Source organism: Chiloscyllium punctatum, chromosome 26 (genome assembly GCF_047496795.1).
Source record: "Chiloscyllium punctatum isolate Juve2018m chromosome 26, sChiPun1.3, whole genome shotgun sequence".
NCBI classification, from domain to species: Eukaryota; Metazoa; Chordata; class Chondrichthyes; order Orectolobiformes; family Hemiscylliidae; genus Chiloscyllium; species Chiloscyllium punctatum.
The window spans coordinates 72,257,081-72,276,245 of NC_092764.1; the positions used below are offsets into that span (position 1 = coordinate 72,257,081).

The 19,165-nt window shown below is 42.9% G+C and overlaps 1 protein-coding gene across 2 annotated transcripts in view; it reads right to left on the reverse strand.

Annotated features, from left to right (window-relative positions):
• Nucleotides 1-304: 304 nt before the first annotated feature.
• vac14 (vac14 homolog (S. cerevisiae)) overlaps nucleotides 305-19,165 on the reverse strand; it is a 345,026-nt gene continuing 326,165 nt past the window's right edge. For both annotated transcript variants that reach the window (XM_072547648.1, XM_072547649.1), the window contains one exon: nucleotides 305-3,879. In XM_072547648.1, the coding sequence (XP_072403749.1) occupies nucleotides 3,696-3,879 (184 nt within the window). In that variant the 3' untranslated portion in view covers nucleotides 305-3,695. The remainder of the gene's footprint in view (nucleotides 3,880-19,165) is intronic.

The window sequence follows — 19,165 nt, forward strand, 5'->3', positions numbered from 1 at the left end:
AATCGGGGTGCCAGTTCAGAGCTCCTACATGCAAAGACAAGCTCAGAGGTTTCGCTGATCAAACTCTTCAAGCTCAGGGAGGGCGGGGCAAGATACTTGTGGACACAATTGACCCAAGGGAGTGCCCATGACATCCAGGGAGGGGAGTGAGAGTCCAATTGCACATTTTCTGCAGGCGCTGACAGCAGTTGGCACATACACTGCTGGACTGGGACACGACTGCTTAGTTGGGGGAGGTTGGGTGAGATGATGAAAGATACACCAAAGGTCCAGCTCAACCACAAGAAGTGCTCCAACAACATACTGCAGGCAGCCTCTTTATTTCTTTACCCGTACATTGCAGTGAACAGTCAACGAGCAACCACCCTCCAAACTCCCTCAACCCCAGGCAGCTGCAGCACACCTGTGCGGCCAAGTCACAGCTCAGGCCTGGAATCCAGAAAACCAGAATAAGATAATACAAGTTAGCCAGAGAAGGTCAAGGAATAAACTGCTCCGCACAATGCACCTGGGAGATTCAACATCATTACACAAAATGCTCACCTCTGAACAGTGAAAGTTACACCTAACACAGGTCATCAATCATTCTGTGCATAGACAAGGTGTTAATGGCCTAAAGCCATCCAAATGCCCCAGGAAAAGGTCCAATAAAATTGAAAGCGAAGTTTAATAAAATTATATGGAACACGTTGCACATTATGAGAAGTTACCTGTCAGAGGGAATTGTGCAATATTCACATTCGAGATGTGAAAAACACCCATTGTATATACATTTGCATTTCTCGTCCAAAGCTGGAATGTGTTGGGCATTGCATCGCAGTGTGATCAGCAGTGGCCTGCCACTGTATAATTGGGGACTACAGATCTGGGAGGATGGAGGTCCGCAGGTGGAGTACCGATTGCTACAGGTCTGTCCACAGCGATGGGAATATTGAGATTTAGAGATAAATGGAGTATCATACTCAACACTGAGATGCACAGAGTACAACTTTTCAATCGAGATATTGAATTAAACCACTGATGTGTTTCCTCTCATAATTCTGATGTCCTTGTGCTGGACAAACAGAGCAACCATATTCGATCTATTATATGTAGACAGCACGCTAATTTAAAATCAAATTCAAATACATTATCATAGCTATAAAAAGTGAATCTCATTGTGCTTCCCTTCCCCTCTGAAAAGGGCCATTGAAGGAAGGAGAGGAGGAATGCTGCTCCAATTAATTGTAGTGAGTTCTGTTTATCTTTTAAAAAGTGAGTGGTGTCATTAATTCAGTGTTTAAACATATATTTAGAAAACTGGGAAGGATTGTGGGAGACTTCAGGGACTGGAGGTTTCAGGATCTGAGGGGATACTGGCTGCATTGACCAATAGGCCATTAATCCATGTTACAGCCGATCAGGAGCTTAAAGTCACAGCCAAATCAGGAAAGAATCTAATCTTGTTGAGTTTATACACGTTGTATGAGGATGGTGGTGGTCAATTTTATTTATTTCACTGGAGAATATTAAATGGGTTTAAATATTTTTCCGTCTTGGGACTGATCAACTATTAAGTGGGTCTGAAATCTGGAGAGAGCTGAGCTCAGAAAGAGTGACAGCAGCAACTGGTCTATAAAACTGCAAAGAATCAGCCTTATTTTTGAAACTTATTTTTTAAATTTTGAATATTTCTAATTAAACAGCAAATGCTTGAAGGAGCAGTTGATACTGTGGCTCCTTTCACAGGTCAGGCTAGGGAGAAAGCTTCTCTACTTCCCAACGTGAGGAGGTTGTGCTGTTTTAAAATTGAACAAGGCTGAATATAGTGAAACCGCTATTTGCAATCAGAATGGAACTATTTGGGCAATTCCTCTGTCTCTGAAACATGCCTGAAGTACCTATTACAACACAATCCGTGCTGTACATCTCTCCTCCACACATTCCATTGTTTGCTGTTGCTCATTAGTATACAGACTCTGCTCCAGTTCTGTTCACCAGTTCAGACTGTTTACTGTAGTTCAAGTAAATTAGAAAAAAGTCTTGCTCTATTCTCAAGCTTACTGGCTGACCAAATATCAATATTTGCTGCTTTTACAAAATGGACTTTGAATATTTCTGAAGATTCCATCGCTATAAATAGACAGTAATGACAGGTCAAAGGAGGGACAGGGAAAAATGAGAGGCCAGTGAAACCGAGAGTACAATCACAAAGCCCAAAGATCAGCAGCAGGGCTGTCATGATTTATCTCAGTGCAAAATTTTCAATCCACAGCATCTCCCCTAACTCTCACCTGATAGTTTAAAACAACAAGCTTGACATCCAAATTGATTTCAGAAATCTTATGTATAAACAGAATGTGACAACCATCAAGTGTGACAAACAGGTTAGCAATGGTCAGGATGGGAGCTTTAGTGGTGAGGCAGATGGATAACCCACCTCTGAGCTCTGTGCTCAGAAAAGTTACTCTGTCTTCATTTCATTGCTTCCTGAAGTGAACTCAGTTGATTCTCCGGATTACCCGATAAGGTCATTCAAATTATGGAACAACTGTGTCTCTCACTAGTCACATTGGAATGTTCCAAAGCAGCAATTAGTGCACCTGATTTTATAGTCATTTTTACCAAATCCTTCAATTATAAAATCCATGGTTTTTTTTTCAATTCAATGACCAACCTTCAGTCAAGATCAGCCATGATCAGAGAATTCCTTTAACCTCTCTGTTTAATAAGAGGCACCTGATTTAAATTCTATTGACTGTCACTTGCCTTGCCACTTGCTCTGAAAGTGTGCCAGTGCTCAGCAGGGTGTGGGATATTTAGTGTTGCTCATTACCAGCATCACCAGTGACAAACAAAACTAGGTTAGGTATCTGACTGTAAAATGCAGATAAAAGCTCACTGTACTTGTCATAACAACATTTGGCAGCTTCAGTTTGAGAAGAGGCCCCTATTGAAGCAGTGACCTAACTTCCCACTGTCCACACCAGTCACAACAGCTTTGAAAACCAGTAGACATGAGATCAGTACAAATCAACTCCTGTTGATAATGCTCCAGCCTGTGCTTATTGAGTGCTGGATGGTAGTGCAATTAAAGGAGGAACAAACAGCCTACTCACACTGACCAAGTTCACTTAACAATATTGTAAATTCTGGCTGCTGGAGAAATTTTCAAATTGGTGCTGGCCGGGATAATTTCTGTTCCTGTGAAAGGAAGAATGGCTTTAGAATAGAATTTGATCACCACCGTGGAGGAGGTCTACCTGTGGAAAGTCAAGCATGGGGGTGGGGACACAAGCACAAATTAAAATACTCTCTGAACTGAAGAACTATGATATGTGGCTTGCCAGCTGGGTATAAGCAGTGATAGTGCATTTTGGGTCAGTGAAGGGGAACAAGAGAGAGCAATGATCAGTGCAAAGAGTTAACCCATATCGGAGCATTACAAAACAGTGGTCAGTGCAAATGGAGAGGGGGGGGGGGGGCGCATTGGGGAACAGTGATCACTACTCCACTTTGAGGTTCTCACAGACCTATAAATTCTACACAATTAACACAGGAACATTGCCCAGCTCACGTACTGTGAGTATTAGTGGTGGCAAAGAACTTTGCATTACAAAGGCAGTGGGACAGCCCAACAAAAAGGGCTTCACGGTTCAGTCAGTCTTACAGCTGGCAGTTCGACAGTCGAGCATTGTCCTTTGGCTGGAGGCCCATCATACAGAAGAATTTGCCTCTGTGTCACGGGGGTGCTTCCTGTCCAGCTGGTCAGTGCGGCCTGCTCGCTGGTGTCGGATTTCCAGGTGCTTGTTCTGTACCTTCTCAAAGTGCTGCAGCAGATCGCTATAGTTGATTTCCAAAGGAACCTGCCTGTTGGGGGCTGTGGACTTCTCACTGGGCCTAAAAATCAAAACAATTTCAGTCAAGGAGGAGGAGGAGGAGGAGGAGGAGATCAAATGGACACTACTGCTAATCCTGGAACACACCACCCAACAGTTTAATGAGAGCATCTCCCACCAGATGGACTGCAGTGATTTAGCAGCACCCTATGGTTGAACAATGACTGCTGATCTTATCAGTGACACTCATGAACTCCGAATGAATTAAAATAAACAATTTTCTGGCAAAAGCAGGGGCCTATGGGGAAAGGTTTGGACACAGAGTGAGATGTAGATAGCTTAATGTTCGGTTCAGTTCAGGTAATTTCAGCAAGCAGCTCAGAGTGTATGAAGAACCTCAGCACCTTAACTCAAAAGGAATTTGAGAATGTAGTTTGGACAGGGATTAACTGGGAGGTGTGGTAGACTAAAAGGGGAATGCAGGGATATGACCCCATAGCTAATGTCAGCTGCATCAACTCCTAATATAGTAGAGTGTCAAAGAGGACATGCACATGAATGCGGCCTCTTGGCTAAATGTGTCTGTGCTCGCATTTCAAGTTGGAGTTACAAATATTATTTCCCTTCCTTTCCTGTGCTGTATTTTTATGAACTTCTTTTCATCTAACTAATTTCTTTTCTAATATGATCTGTGTCCCACTACCTGTGTGTTGGGAAACTTTTCATGCACAAATAACCTGGGAGAGAGTGGGGACTGCAGATGCTGGAGATCAGAGTTGAGAGTGTGATGCTGGAAAAGCACAGCAGGTCAGGCAGCAGCCGAGGGAACAGGAGAATCATCAAAATGCCTGAAACATCTCCTGCTCCTCGGACTTTGCCTGACCTGCTGTGCTTTTCCAGCACCACACACTCGACTCATTACTCCTGAACACGGTGGCTTTGAACTCACAACTTCAACAGCCTTAGAGGACGCCTTTCTAGAGTTTTATTTTAAGCAACTCAGGAACGTTCCCCCATCCCTGCACCAAGTTTTCAAAACTGTGACTCTTAGCATCGTTGTGCTATGGACCTCTCTTCTGAATGAACAGCTTTGTCTCTTTCTCTAGGTTTCAATTCTCAAGTTAAAAAACACCTTAGCAATTATTTCCCCGAGGACTTGTAAAAACAATTTTTTAAATTTTTCTGTATTTTTGAACGTGGACTGAAATGGGATTTGGACTTTTTTAAAAACTAAGGATTGTGGAAGGGATTACTTTTAAAAAGTTACCAAAACTTACTGTGAGCAAGGTTTATGCTACTCTTTGTTCAGCCAGTTTGGGGGGGGGGGGAGGAGGTGGGAAGCTGAATGTGAATGGCTGGCACCAGGAGGGGTGTGTATAAAGTAGGTGAATGGTTTGTGGAATTGTGACCACCTGTGGATGACAAAGGACATGTTCCTTCCAACAGCTATGTGATTGGCTCCAGGTAGCTCAGCAGCTTGTGGGTGTGAATGATATTTCCAGAAGCCTTTGGACTTCCAGGAGGTACGTCCTGAATTCCCCTGCAGTAGAAAATACCTGAAGCTTTAAGAAATCAAATGTATTTGCCTTGATAGTTGCTGTAAGCTGCTGCTTTTCACCATTAAGTCAGAGGCTTTATAATTTCTGAACAAGTGACCCTGTGTCTCCTGTAAGAAGAGAAATGTAACTGGGGGAGGAAGATTGAAGAACAGTAAGTCCTGACTAGTCAAAGGACCATTTTAGCAAATCCTACGGACAGGCATAATTGAGGAATGTGATCAGATGGGCTATTGCACTGAGGAATGGCAGGTAGAGTTTAATTTAAATAAATTTGAGATGTTGCATTTTGGTAATGTAAATCAGGGCAGGACTTATACACTTAATGGTAGGGTCCTGGGGAATGTTGCTGAACAAAGGGACTTTGGGGTGCAAGTTCATAGTTTCTTGAAGATGGAGTAAGGGGTAGACAGGGCAGTAATGACTATGTTTGGTATGCTTGCCTTTATTGGACAGTGCATCGAGTATAGGAGTTGGTATGTTATGTTGCGGCTGTACAGACATTGATTAGGCCACATGTGGAATACTGCATTCAATTCTGCTCTCCCTATCGGAAAGATGTTGTTAAACTTAAAAGGGTGCAGAAAAGATTTACAAGGATGTTGCTAGGGTCAGAGGGTTTGACTTATAGGGAGAGGCTGAATAGGCTTGAGCTATTTTCCCTAGAGTATCAACTGCTGAGGGGTGACCGTATAGAATTTTATAAAATCATGAGAGACACAGAAAAGATAAGGTCCTTTCCCCAGGGCAGGGGAGTCCAAACTAGATGGCATTGATTTAAGGTGAGAGGGGAAAGATATAAAAGGGACCTAAGGGACAATGTTTACACACTAAGGGTGGTGTGTGAATGAGCTCCCACAGGAAGCGGTAGAGGCTGGTACAATTACAATATTTAAAAGGCATCTGGGTGGATAATGAATAGGAAGGATTTAAGAGGGATATGGGCCAAATGGGACTAGATTAATTTAGGATACCTGGCTGGCATGGATGAGTTGGACTGAAGGGTCTGTTTCCCTGTTGTACAACTCGATGACTCGATCTGCCTTCCCAGTCTTTTTCTCAGACATCCATAACACCAATTTTTTTTCCCCCCATTTGCCTGTGTCTGTCTATATGTGTTTGTAGGAGGGGAGTTTATAAAGAGGTTGGAGTTTTACCCAGTAGAATTCTATACTGATAGCTTGTAGTTATTATCTGCAGTTATCCTATTTAGTTGTAATTAATAGTTCTTGTTAACTACAGAAATCTGATCTCTGCTTTCCGTCAACCTGGGTCTAAAAAGGATAAGTAAATTCAGAGATTTTTCCTATTTTGCTCAAATCTATAACTTTTATGATGATTCCGAAACTAGTGGGGCTTGATTTCCACTGGTGCACTACCCCAATGGTACTTGCTAATTGTTTAGCTTAATCCACATAATTTGCAGGAATGCAGTCACACACCCACTGTTCAAAATGATCTCTTGACCTTTCAAAAAAGACAAAGTAGACCTTCACCCGACCGGAATTAAAATGCACTTTGGAATCAACTTTTCTAAACAATAAAAACATATTATGAGTCTTCACCACAACGCCAACTCAGCAACCAGTGTCATTATTTACTCATTTAGAATATTGGAAGTCTCCTGAATCCTTTCCCAATTTCCTCTATGGTGCTGAAAACAAGTCTCCAAAGTTCTGCAGCTCCTGTCTTCATAATCACCACTACATATCAGTGGACAAATATACCAATCAGCAAAAGCTACGCTCTAGGTTAGCAGGACCCAAGAAAGGAAAACAAATTTAAACACTTGGTATGCTTTCCTTTATTAGTCAGAGTATTGAATACAGGGGTTGGGAGGTCATGCCACGGCTGTACAGGACATTGGTTAAGTCACTTTTGGAATAGCGCATGCAATTCTGGTCTCCCTGCTCTGGGAAAGATGTTGTGAAACTTGAAAGGGTTCAGAAAAGGTTTACAAGGATGTTGCCAGGGTTGGAGGGTTTGAGCTACAGGGAGAGGCTGAACAGGCTGGGGCTGTTTTCCCTGGAGCTTCAGAGGCTGAGGGGTGACCTTATTTGGGATATAAAATCATGAGGGGCATGGATAGGGTAGATAGACAAAATCTCTTCCCTGGAGTGGGGAGTCTAGAATTAATGGGCATAGTTCTAGGGTGAGAGGGGAAAGATATAAAAGAGACCTGAGGGGCAACTTTTTCACTCAGAGGGTGGTACATGTATGCAATAAGCTGCCAGAGGAAATGGTGGAGGCTAGTATGATTGCAACATTTAAAAGGCATCTGGATGGGTAAATGAATAGGAAGGGTTTGGAGGGATATGGGCTGGGTGCCGGCAGGTGGGACTAGATTGGGTTGGGATATCTGGTCGGCATGGATGGGTTGGATCGAACGGTCTGTTTCCATGCTGTACACCTTTATGACTTGTGTTTACTTCCATAGAAATACAATTGAAACATAGGGATTATATGTTGAACCTGTATTGAACATTGGACAGACCACTTTAGAGAACAGTGTGGACTTGTAGTGGTCACACTATATAGAGACACAGGAGAGGGTGCAGAAGATGACAAAGATGTTTCCAGAAATGCATGGGCACTGATACCAGGAAAGGATTGACACACTGGCTCTCTATGCTTTGGAAATATGAGTTGACAGGTGACCCAATAGGGATGTATGGCGTTTTGATAGAATGGATACAGCGATAATGTTTCTTCTTGTGGGGAAGAGCATGTCTACCTGCCATGAATGTGAGAGAGTTGCTAAGAAATCCAACTGGAATTCAGAAGAAACCTTTTCATCCAAAAGGTGGTGGCAAGAACATGGAACTTGTTGCCACAGGGAGTGGTTGAAGCAATAATAAATAGATGCATTTTAGAGAAAGCAAGGTAAGTGTTTGAGTGAGGAACAAAGACAGGGTTACAATGGTAGGTTGAGATTAGAAAAGATGGCAGATGGTTTGAGTGGAGTGGCATGTACTTTTCTTTGCAATTTATCTAATGTAACCCTAAGACTCTTGGGGTAAACCAGTGTTTACTTCCCTCCTGGCTAAAAAAAAACACCATTCATCTTGACTTTATATTTTGTTTATTTAGCTTTGTTTTAATCTCCCTGCTGCCACAGGCCCTTCAATCCCACAGCTGTGAAACAATTCTGTTGTACAGTACTTCATCAAATGCCTTTTGAAATTCTAAATTCAAAATAGTAACTGCAATACCCTCTTCAACAGTTTGTTACTTCAACCAAGTTAGTGAAAGCCAATTTGCTCCTACAATCCTGCACCGACTTCCATTAGTAACTCACGTTTATCTAAACATTGGTTAAAATGGTCACAAGGAAACTGTAGAGACAACGACAAGTGTTAGATTGACAAGCCTGTGGTTGCTGGGAATATCCAACTCCCCTTTTGTGAACACGAGCTTTCCTATAAATGAGAGTTGTTCAGATGGTTGATTAGACCAGTGCAGTTCGGCAGTCTGTGAGGGAACATTCTAGTAGTCAGCGCAGTTAATGTCACACTAAACAACAAAGAGTGTGATCGTAGTCAGGAGCAAGTGTTATACAATTGGCATTGGCCGCCATCTCATTGTGAATAGAAAATATCCAATCATTCAGTCAGTCAATGAATGAATGTTCATAGAATCCCTATCGCGTGGAAGCAGACCATTCGGCCCATCGAGTCCACACCGACCCTCTGAACAGCACCCCACCCACACCCACCCCTGGAATGCTGCGTTCTCCAATGGCTAACCCACCCAGCCTATGTATCCCTGGACACTACGGGGCAACTTAGCATGTCCAATCCACTTAACTTGCATATCTTTAGATTGTGGGTGGAAACCAGAGCCACCTGGAGGAAACCCACACTGACACGGGAGAATGGGCGAACTCCACACAGACAATTGCCAAGGGTGGAATCGAACCCAGGTCCCTGGAGCTGTGAGGCAACAGTGCTAACCACTGAGCCACCATGCCACCTGATATTAAAATTGAATAGACAGAGGGGGGAAAACCCCAGAGTTATGGGTCAGGAACACCAATCAAATTAGTGGCAAGCAAATACAAGAGAAATTATTTCAATAAATTTCTTCTGTTTGGAATAACTGGTCATCAGGGGTGTAGACACAGAAATAGATATGGTTGGAATATTACAGCATTACAGCAGGCACCTTTTGACATGCACAAAGTGCATTTACTGTCAAAAAAATGCCTCAAAATACTGAACTGCGGTGATATCAATTAAAACATTTCTGACACTGGGGCACAGGAGGAGATAGCAGGACAAATGCCCAGAAGCTGAGTTAAAGAGATGGGTTTCAAGAAGATACACGAAGGAGGAAAGAGAGGCAGAAAGAGTCCAGGAACACCTTCACGCGTGAAGTGATGAAAATGGCACTGTGCAAACATTTGGATAGATATTTCCTGAACTCTCAGAGCCAGAGATTAGCCAGGAATGATCCTACAGAGGGATCTGAAAGCAAGGGGGTGAGTGTTCTCCCTTGTTCTTGATTTGTGATGCCGCTACAGCAATAGCAAAATTAACCATGTAATTTCACACTGCACTTGGGGATGGGATGGGATGGGATGGGATGGGATGGGAAGGGAAACAGACTAAAGTACTAATTGAATGGCGCCTGCAAGTGGCGATCAGATAAGGAAAGGGTCAAGCCCAAAGTTCTGTACAAGTAGAAGAAAAGACTTACATTTCTATAGCATCTTTTACAATCTCAAGAATGCCCCAAGGTGCTTTACAGATAATTTGGTAAGTCAGAAGTGTAGTGACTGCTGACAGGGAACATGGCAGCCATTTTGCCCACCCAGAGGTAGCTCCCACAAATAGAAATGCGATAATAATCAGCCAATCTTTTTTTTGGGGAGTTTTACCGCAGGATAGATATTGGTCAGGGCCATGGTATCTTTCACGTGAGGGGACGGAAAGATCCTTGGTTAATGTCTCATCTGAACATCTGACAGTGCAGCTGCCCCTCACAACTGCACTGAAGTGTCAGCCCAGATTTTGTGCGTTTGCCTCAGAAACGGAGCCTAGCAGGGCAGGAGCACCTTCCAAAAGGACATCGGAAGTGCTCAGATTCTGTTTGTTAGCAGGCTGCATCCTGGGAAATGTCAAGTTCCACTCAGTCCGGTTGCTGCCACGCAGGCAATCCCTGCTGTTCTGTCGGCTGTTAACCTGCGACCCACACACTGAAGTGAACAACCTCAAGTGGATCCAGAATACGAATCGATGTCAGTGACCTCAGGCACAACTGCTATCAATCAGCAGCCTGATTGCTCCCCAGGGCTCACTCAGTGATTTTACACAAATATTGTCGGTGCCTTTACATTCCCTTCTCAAGTTGGAGTTGTTTAACACAATGAGAACCATTCTGCGTCAGGCAAAAGAAAGAGCCTTGGACAAAATCGGGAGAGAAAGGTCAGCGATGAGTGGAGGGAGAAGTGATTCAGGCATAAATGATTGGAGTTTCTGTGACAGAGGGCAAAAACTCAGGCCTGTCTCTCCTCTCCACAGATGCCCGCTAGCCTGCTGGCCCATGTCCAATTGCCCTTTCTATGAGCTGGTGCATAACGTTGGCTGACAGGTAAAAGGCACAGACTGAATACAAAAATACACGGTGTGACAGATACTGTGAAGAGAAACCAGAAGGTACAGTACTTAAAATAAATGGTAAAGCCAGCTGCATGCTAGGTTCAGTGATTTAATGAGCTGAATTCCCCACTGGATGTACAACTTTAAATAATTTGCAACAAAAAATGTTTCATTGTCCCACTTCCTTTCAAATTTCCTTCTGTGGAGGCCTTAGCTTGTCTGGATTTTGTTGTTTATTCACTCATGGGACACAAGCAGGACTGGCTGGCCCTTGATGTGGTGGTGCTGAGCTGCTGCAGTCCATGTACTGTAGAGAGATCCATAATGCACTGAGGGAGGGATTTTGACTCAGCGACAGTGAGGGAACAGCGATGGTGAGTGGCTTGGAGAGGAAACTGCAGGGTATGGTGTTCCCATGTATCTGCTGTCCTTTTAGATGGAAATCATCATGGGGTCAGAAGGTGGTGTCTAAATATCTTTGGTGAATTTCTGCACAGCATCTTGTGGACAGTACACAATGCTGCTGCTACTGAGTATCGGTGGTGAAGGGAGTGAATACAGTGCCAATCAAGTGGGCTGCTTTGTCCTGGATGGTGTCAAGCTTCTTGAGTGTTTTTGGAGCTGCACCCATCCAGGCAAGAGGGGAGTATTCCATCACACAAGCTGACTTGTGCCTTGTAGACTGTGGACAGACCTTGGGGAGTCAGGTGGTGAGTTATGGTTCCCTGACACTGCAATTGATGCAAGCAGACAAATTTCACTTGTCAATGACTTGTCAGCTGGATGCTTGACTGTGTAGGGTGTCACTAATCTTGAATTCATCTGGCCAGCCGCAGTGGTTCACTCGTATATAGTGACATTCCTGATGAAGAGCTGATGCCCAAAATGTCTACTCTCCTGCTCCTCGGCTGCTGCCTGACCTACTATGCTTTTCCACACTTTCCGACTCTGATCTCCAGCATCTGCAGTCCTCACTTTCTCCCCGTCTCTTGCTCCCACAAGCCCAGGGATACTGTTGTCATTGGAGTCCCCTGCCTGCTGCACTGACTGAGATGAATAACAGATCAATGTCCCTGGTGTGATCTTTGCTTCACAGAAGGAGCCTCACTGCAGCAGGTCATTAAGGAGGGACCAACCTGTATGTAGGGAAAACAAAAAAGTGCAAACCGCCTCTGAGCCAGTGTCTTATGACATGCTTTGAGGTAGTCGCATGTGATTGGGACTCTCTGAATCTGCTGTCCTTGAAAGCAGCCTTTGTAGGATACAAATGAAGTTCAGAGGATAGCATTTTGGATTTCAGGGACAGGGCTGGGCACAGGGTCATGTGAAAGTTCTGGCAGAATTAGATTTTACACATGAAGTAACAGGCGACTTCACAAAGGAAAATGCTTGAGAGAGTGAAAACTTGCAGTTGCAGTAATGTGACACTGGTTGGCACTCCTGTTCCTGTGGCATTCACCCAATCCTAGTTTGTGCAACTGTGCACTGCCATCACCGTTACATACCGAACGTGGGGCAGTGCCCCTCTCTGCTCTGGTACTGGCTGCAAGGCGAGCAGTGGATCTACATGTTGCCAACAGCAGAAAATCCTTTTGCTGCTCTACAGGACTTTGCTCTCAGGCAGTATCATTTACTGGGCAGCACAGGGAAATTGGTCCCAAAACTGGACCATGGAGCCTCTCTATCATGGTCTCTCTTTGCTGGAACCCAGGGCAACGGCTGTCAATAGTCCAGGACGGAAAGCTTTGTCTTGTGGAGACTGTGACACGATTGGTGGCTGCTGTTCATGAGCTGAGGCTTCTGGGATTACATCCAGAGATGGCAACCACCACTCGGATGATTGATCCTGGTTTGAGCAGTCACTGCCCTTCTGTTGGATGTTTCTCTACAAACAAAGCCACAATCACCTGAAAATGACAAGATATCACTGCCCAACTGCAGAAGCCAGGAGTCAAAAAGATCCCTTTACCACCTCATCTACACTGCAATGAAAACAAAGTGGTGTAAATGATCAGCAGGCCTGGCTCAACAAGAGAATGAGTTAATATACTGAATATGACTCTTTTAGTAGATTGCTGGTTGCTGCTGATTCCTCAGCCTTTGACATGAAAGGAGCTGTTTAAAATCAAAGGCTCATGCTGAATATTAGTTGCTCATGATCAGGAACATTTTCAAAGGGTGTTTCAAAGTTATATGCATATAACTATATTCCAAATTTTACAATCTCAGGGGAAAAAGCAAAACTCAAAAGGGTAACATGACAGACCATAGCTTATAGCAAATGCAAAAAATGTTCAAAATTTATTGTTGCAATCCCTGACTATTTTTGAAGTGATTTGAACTTTTAGAAACTGAATTTAAGGAGGTGCATAAGACGTTTTCATGTTTTAAGGCTTTTACTGTAACCAACCAAACTAAAGTTAGCATTGACTAAACATTACCTATTATTATCAATATCCTAGACATTACTGATGAATAGAAACTGAACTGGATTAGCCATATAGATGCTGTCGCTAAAATAGCAAGTCAAAGGCTAGGAATCACAGAGATCATAGAATCTCTACAGTTCAGAAACAGGTCATTTGCCCCAACAAGTCCATACTGAACTGACCCTCCGAAGAGTAACCCATCCAGACCATTCCCCTACCACTCTACATTTACCACATTCCTGGACACTATGGACAATTTAGCATGGCCAATCCACCCTAAACTACACGTTTGGATTGTGGGAGGAAACTGGAATACCCAGAGGAAACCCACACAGACATGGGGAGAACGTGCAAACTCCACATAGACAGTTGGAATCGAACCCTGGTGTTGTGAGGCAGCAGTGCTAACCACTGTGCCGTCCCACAGAATCCTGTAGTCAATAACTCATTGCCCGACTCCCCAATTCACCTCCACCATCTACAAGGCACAAGTTAGGACTTTGAGTGTGATGGCGTACTTCCTACCTGTCTGGATGAGTGCTGCTCCAAAAACATTCAGGAAGCTTGACACCATCCAGGATAAAGCCTCTTGACTGGCACCATATCCTTAAACACTATCACAGATTCATAGTAGCAGCAGTATATACTATCTACAAGGTGCATTGTAAAATTCTCAATGGCACTTTAGCATCTTCCAAATGCATGGTTACTTCCATCTAGAAGGATGAGAGCAGCAGGTACATGAGAACAGCACCAACTGCACATTCCCCTTCAAGCCACTCATCATCGTGACTTGAAAATATATCACTATGCCTTCACTGTTGCTGGGCCCATTTTGGCAATATAGCATGGCCAATACACCTAACCTGCACATCTTTGGACTGTGGGAAGAAACCAGAGCAATGGAAACCTATGCAGACATGAAAGGAATGTGCAATCTCCACAGAGACAGTCACTCGAGGGTGGAATCAAACCCTGGTCCCTGGTGCTGAGAGGCAGGAGTGCTAGCCACTGAGTTGGTCCAAATGAATGTGTTGCTTTTTAAAGAAAAAAATACATTCGGCAAAATTCCTAGCTGAGGAAAGAAAAATATTGTGTTATTTCAGAATGCCAAAATGTGCTGGGCTGCTAATGTGGTCTTTTATTTGTTGTGTTGTAGGAAAGGAGAGATGGTGACACAGTGGTAATATCAATGACCTATAATGTATAATCGAGATGTGCAGAAATGCAGTAATTCTCTACTGAAATAAATTGTTTATATGGAATAAACAATGATCCATGTAACACCCTTACAAAGGGCTCACATAAATAAGCAGGGAGTGAACTGCTGTACAGTGCTCCTGATGTTATGCAATAAAACATTACTCACTCAGAGACTTAGCCTCCCTCACATCGGCTTCACTGAAACGGAGGACCTTGAACTGTACCCTTCTTACTGCAATCCATTCGTGACACAGCGAATCCTAATATTATCAGGTTGTTCACTCCAGCAGATTATCACAGATCCTCTCACCTTAGTGCCAGTCCTTGGAGTAATTATTAAATTATATTGCACCTTTCCCAATTTCAGGACTTCCTGCAGTGCATTCACAGAAACACAAAATAGGATTGGGCCATTCAACCCTTTGTTCTACAATGCAATTATGATTATGGCTCATCAAAATTATTAATATCAATTGTGAATAGCTGGGGTCCAAGCACCGACCCCACTAATCACTGACTGCCACTCAGAGAAAAGCCCATTTAAGCCAATTCTTTGTTTCCTGTCTGCCCACCAGCTCTCTATCCACGTCAGTCCACTAACCCAATCCCATGCTCCTTAATGCTAATCTCTTATGGGGCCTTATTGAAAGCCTTCGGAACGGCCAAGTAAACCACGTCAACTGTCTCCCCGAACCAACTCTACTAGTTATGTCCTCAATCAATTCCAGTAGATTAGTCAAGCATGTAAATCCATGCTAACTCTGTACAGAACTGGTATTGTTTTTCAAGTACTCTGTTATTAAATTTTTTATAATGGATTCTAGCATTTTTCCTACCACTGGATATCAAGGCAATTCCCTGTGGTCTCTCTACCTCTTTTTTTGAAAAAAAAGTAGAGGTTACATTAGCTAGCCTCCAATCGATAGGAACTGTTAGAGTCTATAGAATCTAGACGATCACCAGTGCATCTACTATTGTTTGGACCACTTCCTTAAGTAAGCTGGGAGATACACCAGGGCTCCAGGGAGTTAACAGCCTTTAATTCCATTATTTTTCCCAACAACATTTCCTTACTGATTTCCTTCAATTCCTCTCTTTTGTTCTTGAACATTTCTGGGACAGAATGCACAAAGACAAGGAAGCTATCCCAAGTGAAGAGTTGACAGCATCTATTTCTCAGTCATCATTAGATTAGATTAGGTTCCCTGCAGTGTGGAAACAGGCCCTTTGGCCCAACAAGTCCACACCGACTACACACAGACAGTCACCTGAGGCTGGGATCGAATCTGGAACCCTGGTGCTGTGAGGCAACAGTGCTAACCACTGAGCCACCGTGCCGCCCATTCTCTCTCTGTCTCTCTTGCACTAAAGCCTCTTGACTGGCACCATATCCTCAAACACTATCACAGATTCACAGTAGCAGCAGTATATACTATCTACAAGGTGCATTGTAGAAATTCTCAATGGCACTTTAGCATTTTCCAAATGCATGGTTACTTCTATCTAGAAGGATGAGAGCAGCAGGTACATGAGAACAGCACCAACTGCACATTCCCCTTCAAGCCACTCATCATCGTGACTTGAAAATATATCACTACCGTTGCTGGGCCCATTTTGACAATATAGCATGGCCAATACACCTAACCTGCACATCTTTGGACTATGGGAGGAAACTGGAGCACCCTGCGGAAACCTGCGCAGACATGAAAGGAATGTGCAATCTCTACAGAGACAGTCGCCCGAGGGTGGAATCGAACCCTGGTGCTGAGAGGCAGGAGTGCTAATGACTGAGCCACTGTGTTGCGAATGATTAGCTGGTCATTATTTCAGCACTGCATATGGTGCACAAATTGAAATACATCAGAAGTGTTGTAGTGTTTTGGGATGTTCTGAGGTTATAAGTCCTTCCTCTTCCTTAAAATAGCGGAGGAACCATCAACTTCTAATCCTTTCTTCGCCACTTGTATAAGAGATTGGAAATTTGTCAGTGCCTTGGATGTTTCTCAGAAAGGCAGTTCTAAATAGGAACAGTTTTTTTCCCCTACAGTTTTGGACTCCAGCACAAATTTCACACTTTGGCCATGACCTAACCTGTTGCAACTAATCAATCATATTTGCTGGCAATCTAGAATTCTTGTAGCACCGTGATAGTGTCCCTGTCTCTGAGGCAGAGATCCACGTTCCCATGTATGCCAGAGGCGTGTAATCATTTTGCTGTACAGGGTGATTAGAAAATCTCTCTCTCTCCTGGCAACCTCAGTTGAATGAGATGTAAATTACATCTACTCAATACATGTAATGGGCAGGGCTGGGATAATTTTGATTATAATCATAACCATGTTAATATTGAAGCATCATCACTATTCTCCCAAGCAAATGTCTTTTTGTTTTTAAGACCCTGGTGTAAATGGATAGAGCATAAACCTAATCACTTGTGCCCCTACCTTGTTCTCTAACCTGTCTTCTCCTTGAAGTGCCTGACCAAGCTGTTCATTAATTTCATTGCGTCTCAGCATTTGTGTGTTTCTGTTTAATCTGCCCCTTTACAATCAGACAAACTCCCTTTTCACCTCACTGTTCCAACAAAACAAAGCCCAATTATTCAAGTCTGTCTTTATATTTGAGTTTCCTACCATCATCCATAGCGTGCCATCAACATCCTCCATACAGCATGGGGTCCAAGATTGCAAACAATGCAACACAATCACGTTGCTCTTAATCTCAATACTCCATTACTTTGTATAAAAACAGCCTTATCAATTAGTCCTGTGAGCCCCTGCTCAATCACTTCCTCTGTGTTCCCATATTTAAATATAACTTGCATATAATAATGTCCAATTTATCCTGACTAGACATACTTGCTTGATTAGTGTAAAGGATTGTATCTGTTACTGGGTTCATTTGGTGGGCAGTGACCGACTCTGCGTGCTGTATGTACAGCACGGAACATGATACCTTGTCAATGGTGGTGCACTGGGCATTAATAAAGTAGAATACATCAAGGTAAACCTGCCTTTCAACTCAGTTAGACTGCCATATTCTGTGACTGTAAACAAGTCAAGGCCAGAATCCAGACAGAGTTTGTGTTTATATTCCGAACTCTAGCTTATAGATATAGTCGGTTCTGATATAACACAATAGTTCGGTTCCTACGTGACCCCATGTTATAAGAAAATCGTGTAATAACAGCAACGCTTAAACTAATGGGGCCGGAATCGCATTGTAGCCAATACAGGTAAGGAAAGTTTGCGTTCTACAAATAATGGTCTAAATTCTTCAATCATCTTACAGCCAATTCGCATTAAAGAAACACGTGTTACAGCAGAACCGACTGTGGATAGCTTTATGTATCTTTCCCGACAGTGAGAAATTTTGATTCTGCTAAAATCTTTGGTGAAGGAATAATTAGAAATCCTATACTTAAAAGGAATACTGTTGCAATAAAGATACAAAATTGACCACAAATATTCTGCTGGTTTCTGCTAGCATACAATTATTACATTTCTTTCATTAACCAAAATCCAGCACTGCACATTTACACAATCTGGGATTCCTCAAGATGATTTGCTGCACTGTTATTTTATTTACTTCGATGACTACTGCTCGCATTAGACGTCACTTTCAGTTGTCAGACTCTTCACCTCCTTCACTCTCCAATAAGCCATAGAAAGCCAGCATAACCCCATTTATTGATCAACCCTGCTCCCCCCCGCCCCACCCATACATTTCAAATTCGGTGAATTCCTGCACTGAAGACGTTAAACCTTCCACATGGCACCTCAGCAACTAAAAGATGCCTGTAGTAATCAGAACCCAAATTACACTGCACAGGATAATGAGTATTTAGGTATATGTAATTAATCTTTCACATGAGACAGCACAAAGTTCTGAGAATCAATGGAAGTCTCTCTTTCTGTCGTGAGACTGCAGCCACAGTGGTAACAAGCAGAGGAACAAAATTAAATTGAGGGGAAGGGCAGAATATATCTGAACAAGCAAGATATATTGTGTTGAGAAGATAAGGGGAGTGTAAGTATGAAGTGCTTTACAGACTTGTTAGCACAATCCCAGTCATTGTTTATTCTTAATGTAAATTGTAATTATAAACTGTGGCAACATTCACAAAAAATGAAATGCCTTTGAAACCCATGCTGAATTGCAGTCCAAAAGCACAGACGTGGTACATCACTGCAACACTGAAAAGTGATTTAGGAATTATTTATTTAATGCTTACAAGAACAGGAGCCAGCCATTCAATGAGATTATGCCTGCTTTGTATTAACTCCATCCATCTATCTTGGTTCCATGGACCTTCATTTCCTTGCTTAACAATAATGTATTAAATCTCAGTTTTAAAATGTTCAATGGACAACAAGAATCAACAACACTTATGATATAGAACGCGACATTACCACTATACGTTGTGTGAAGCACTGAATAACCCAAACTGAATTTCAGTTATGGGGCCCTATTCTCAGACAAAACCGTTCCACTTCATTTCTCCTATCAAATACTTTAGTCATCTTCAGACAACTTGATTAGATCAAAACTTAATTTTT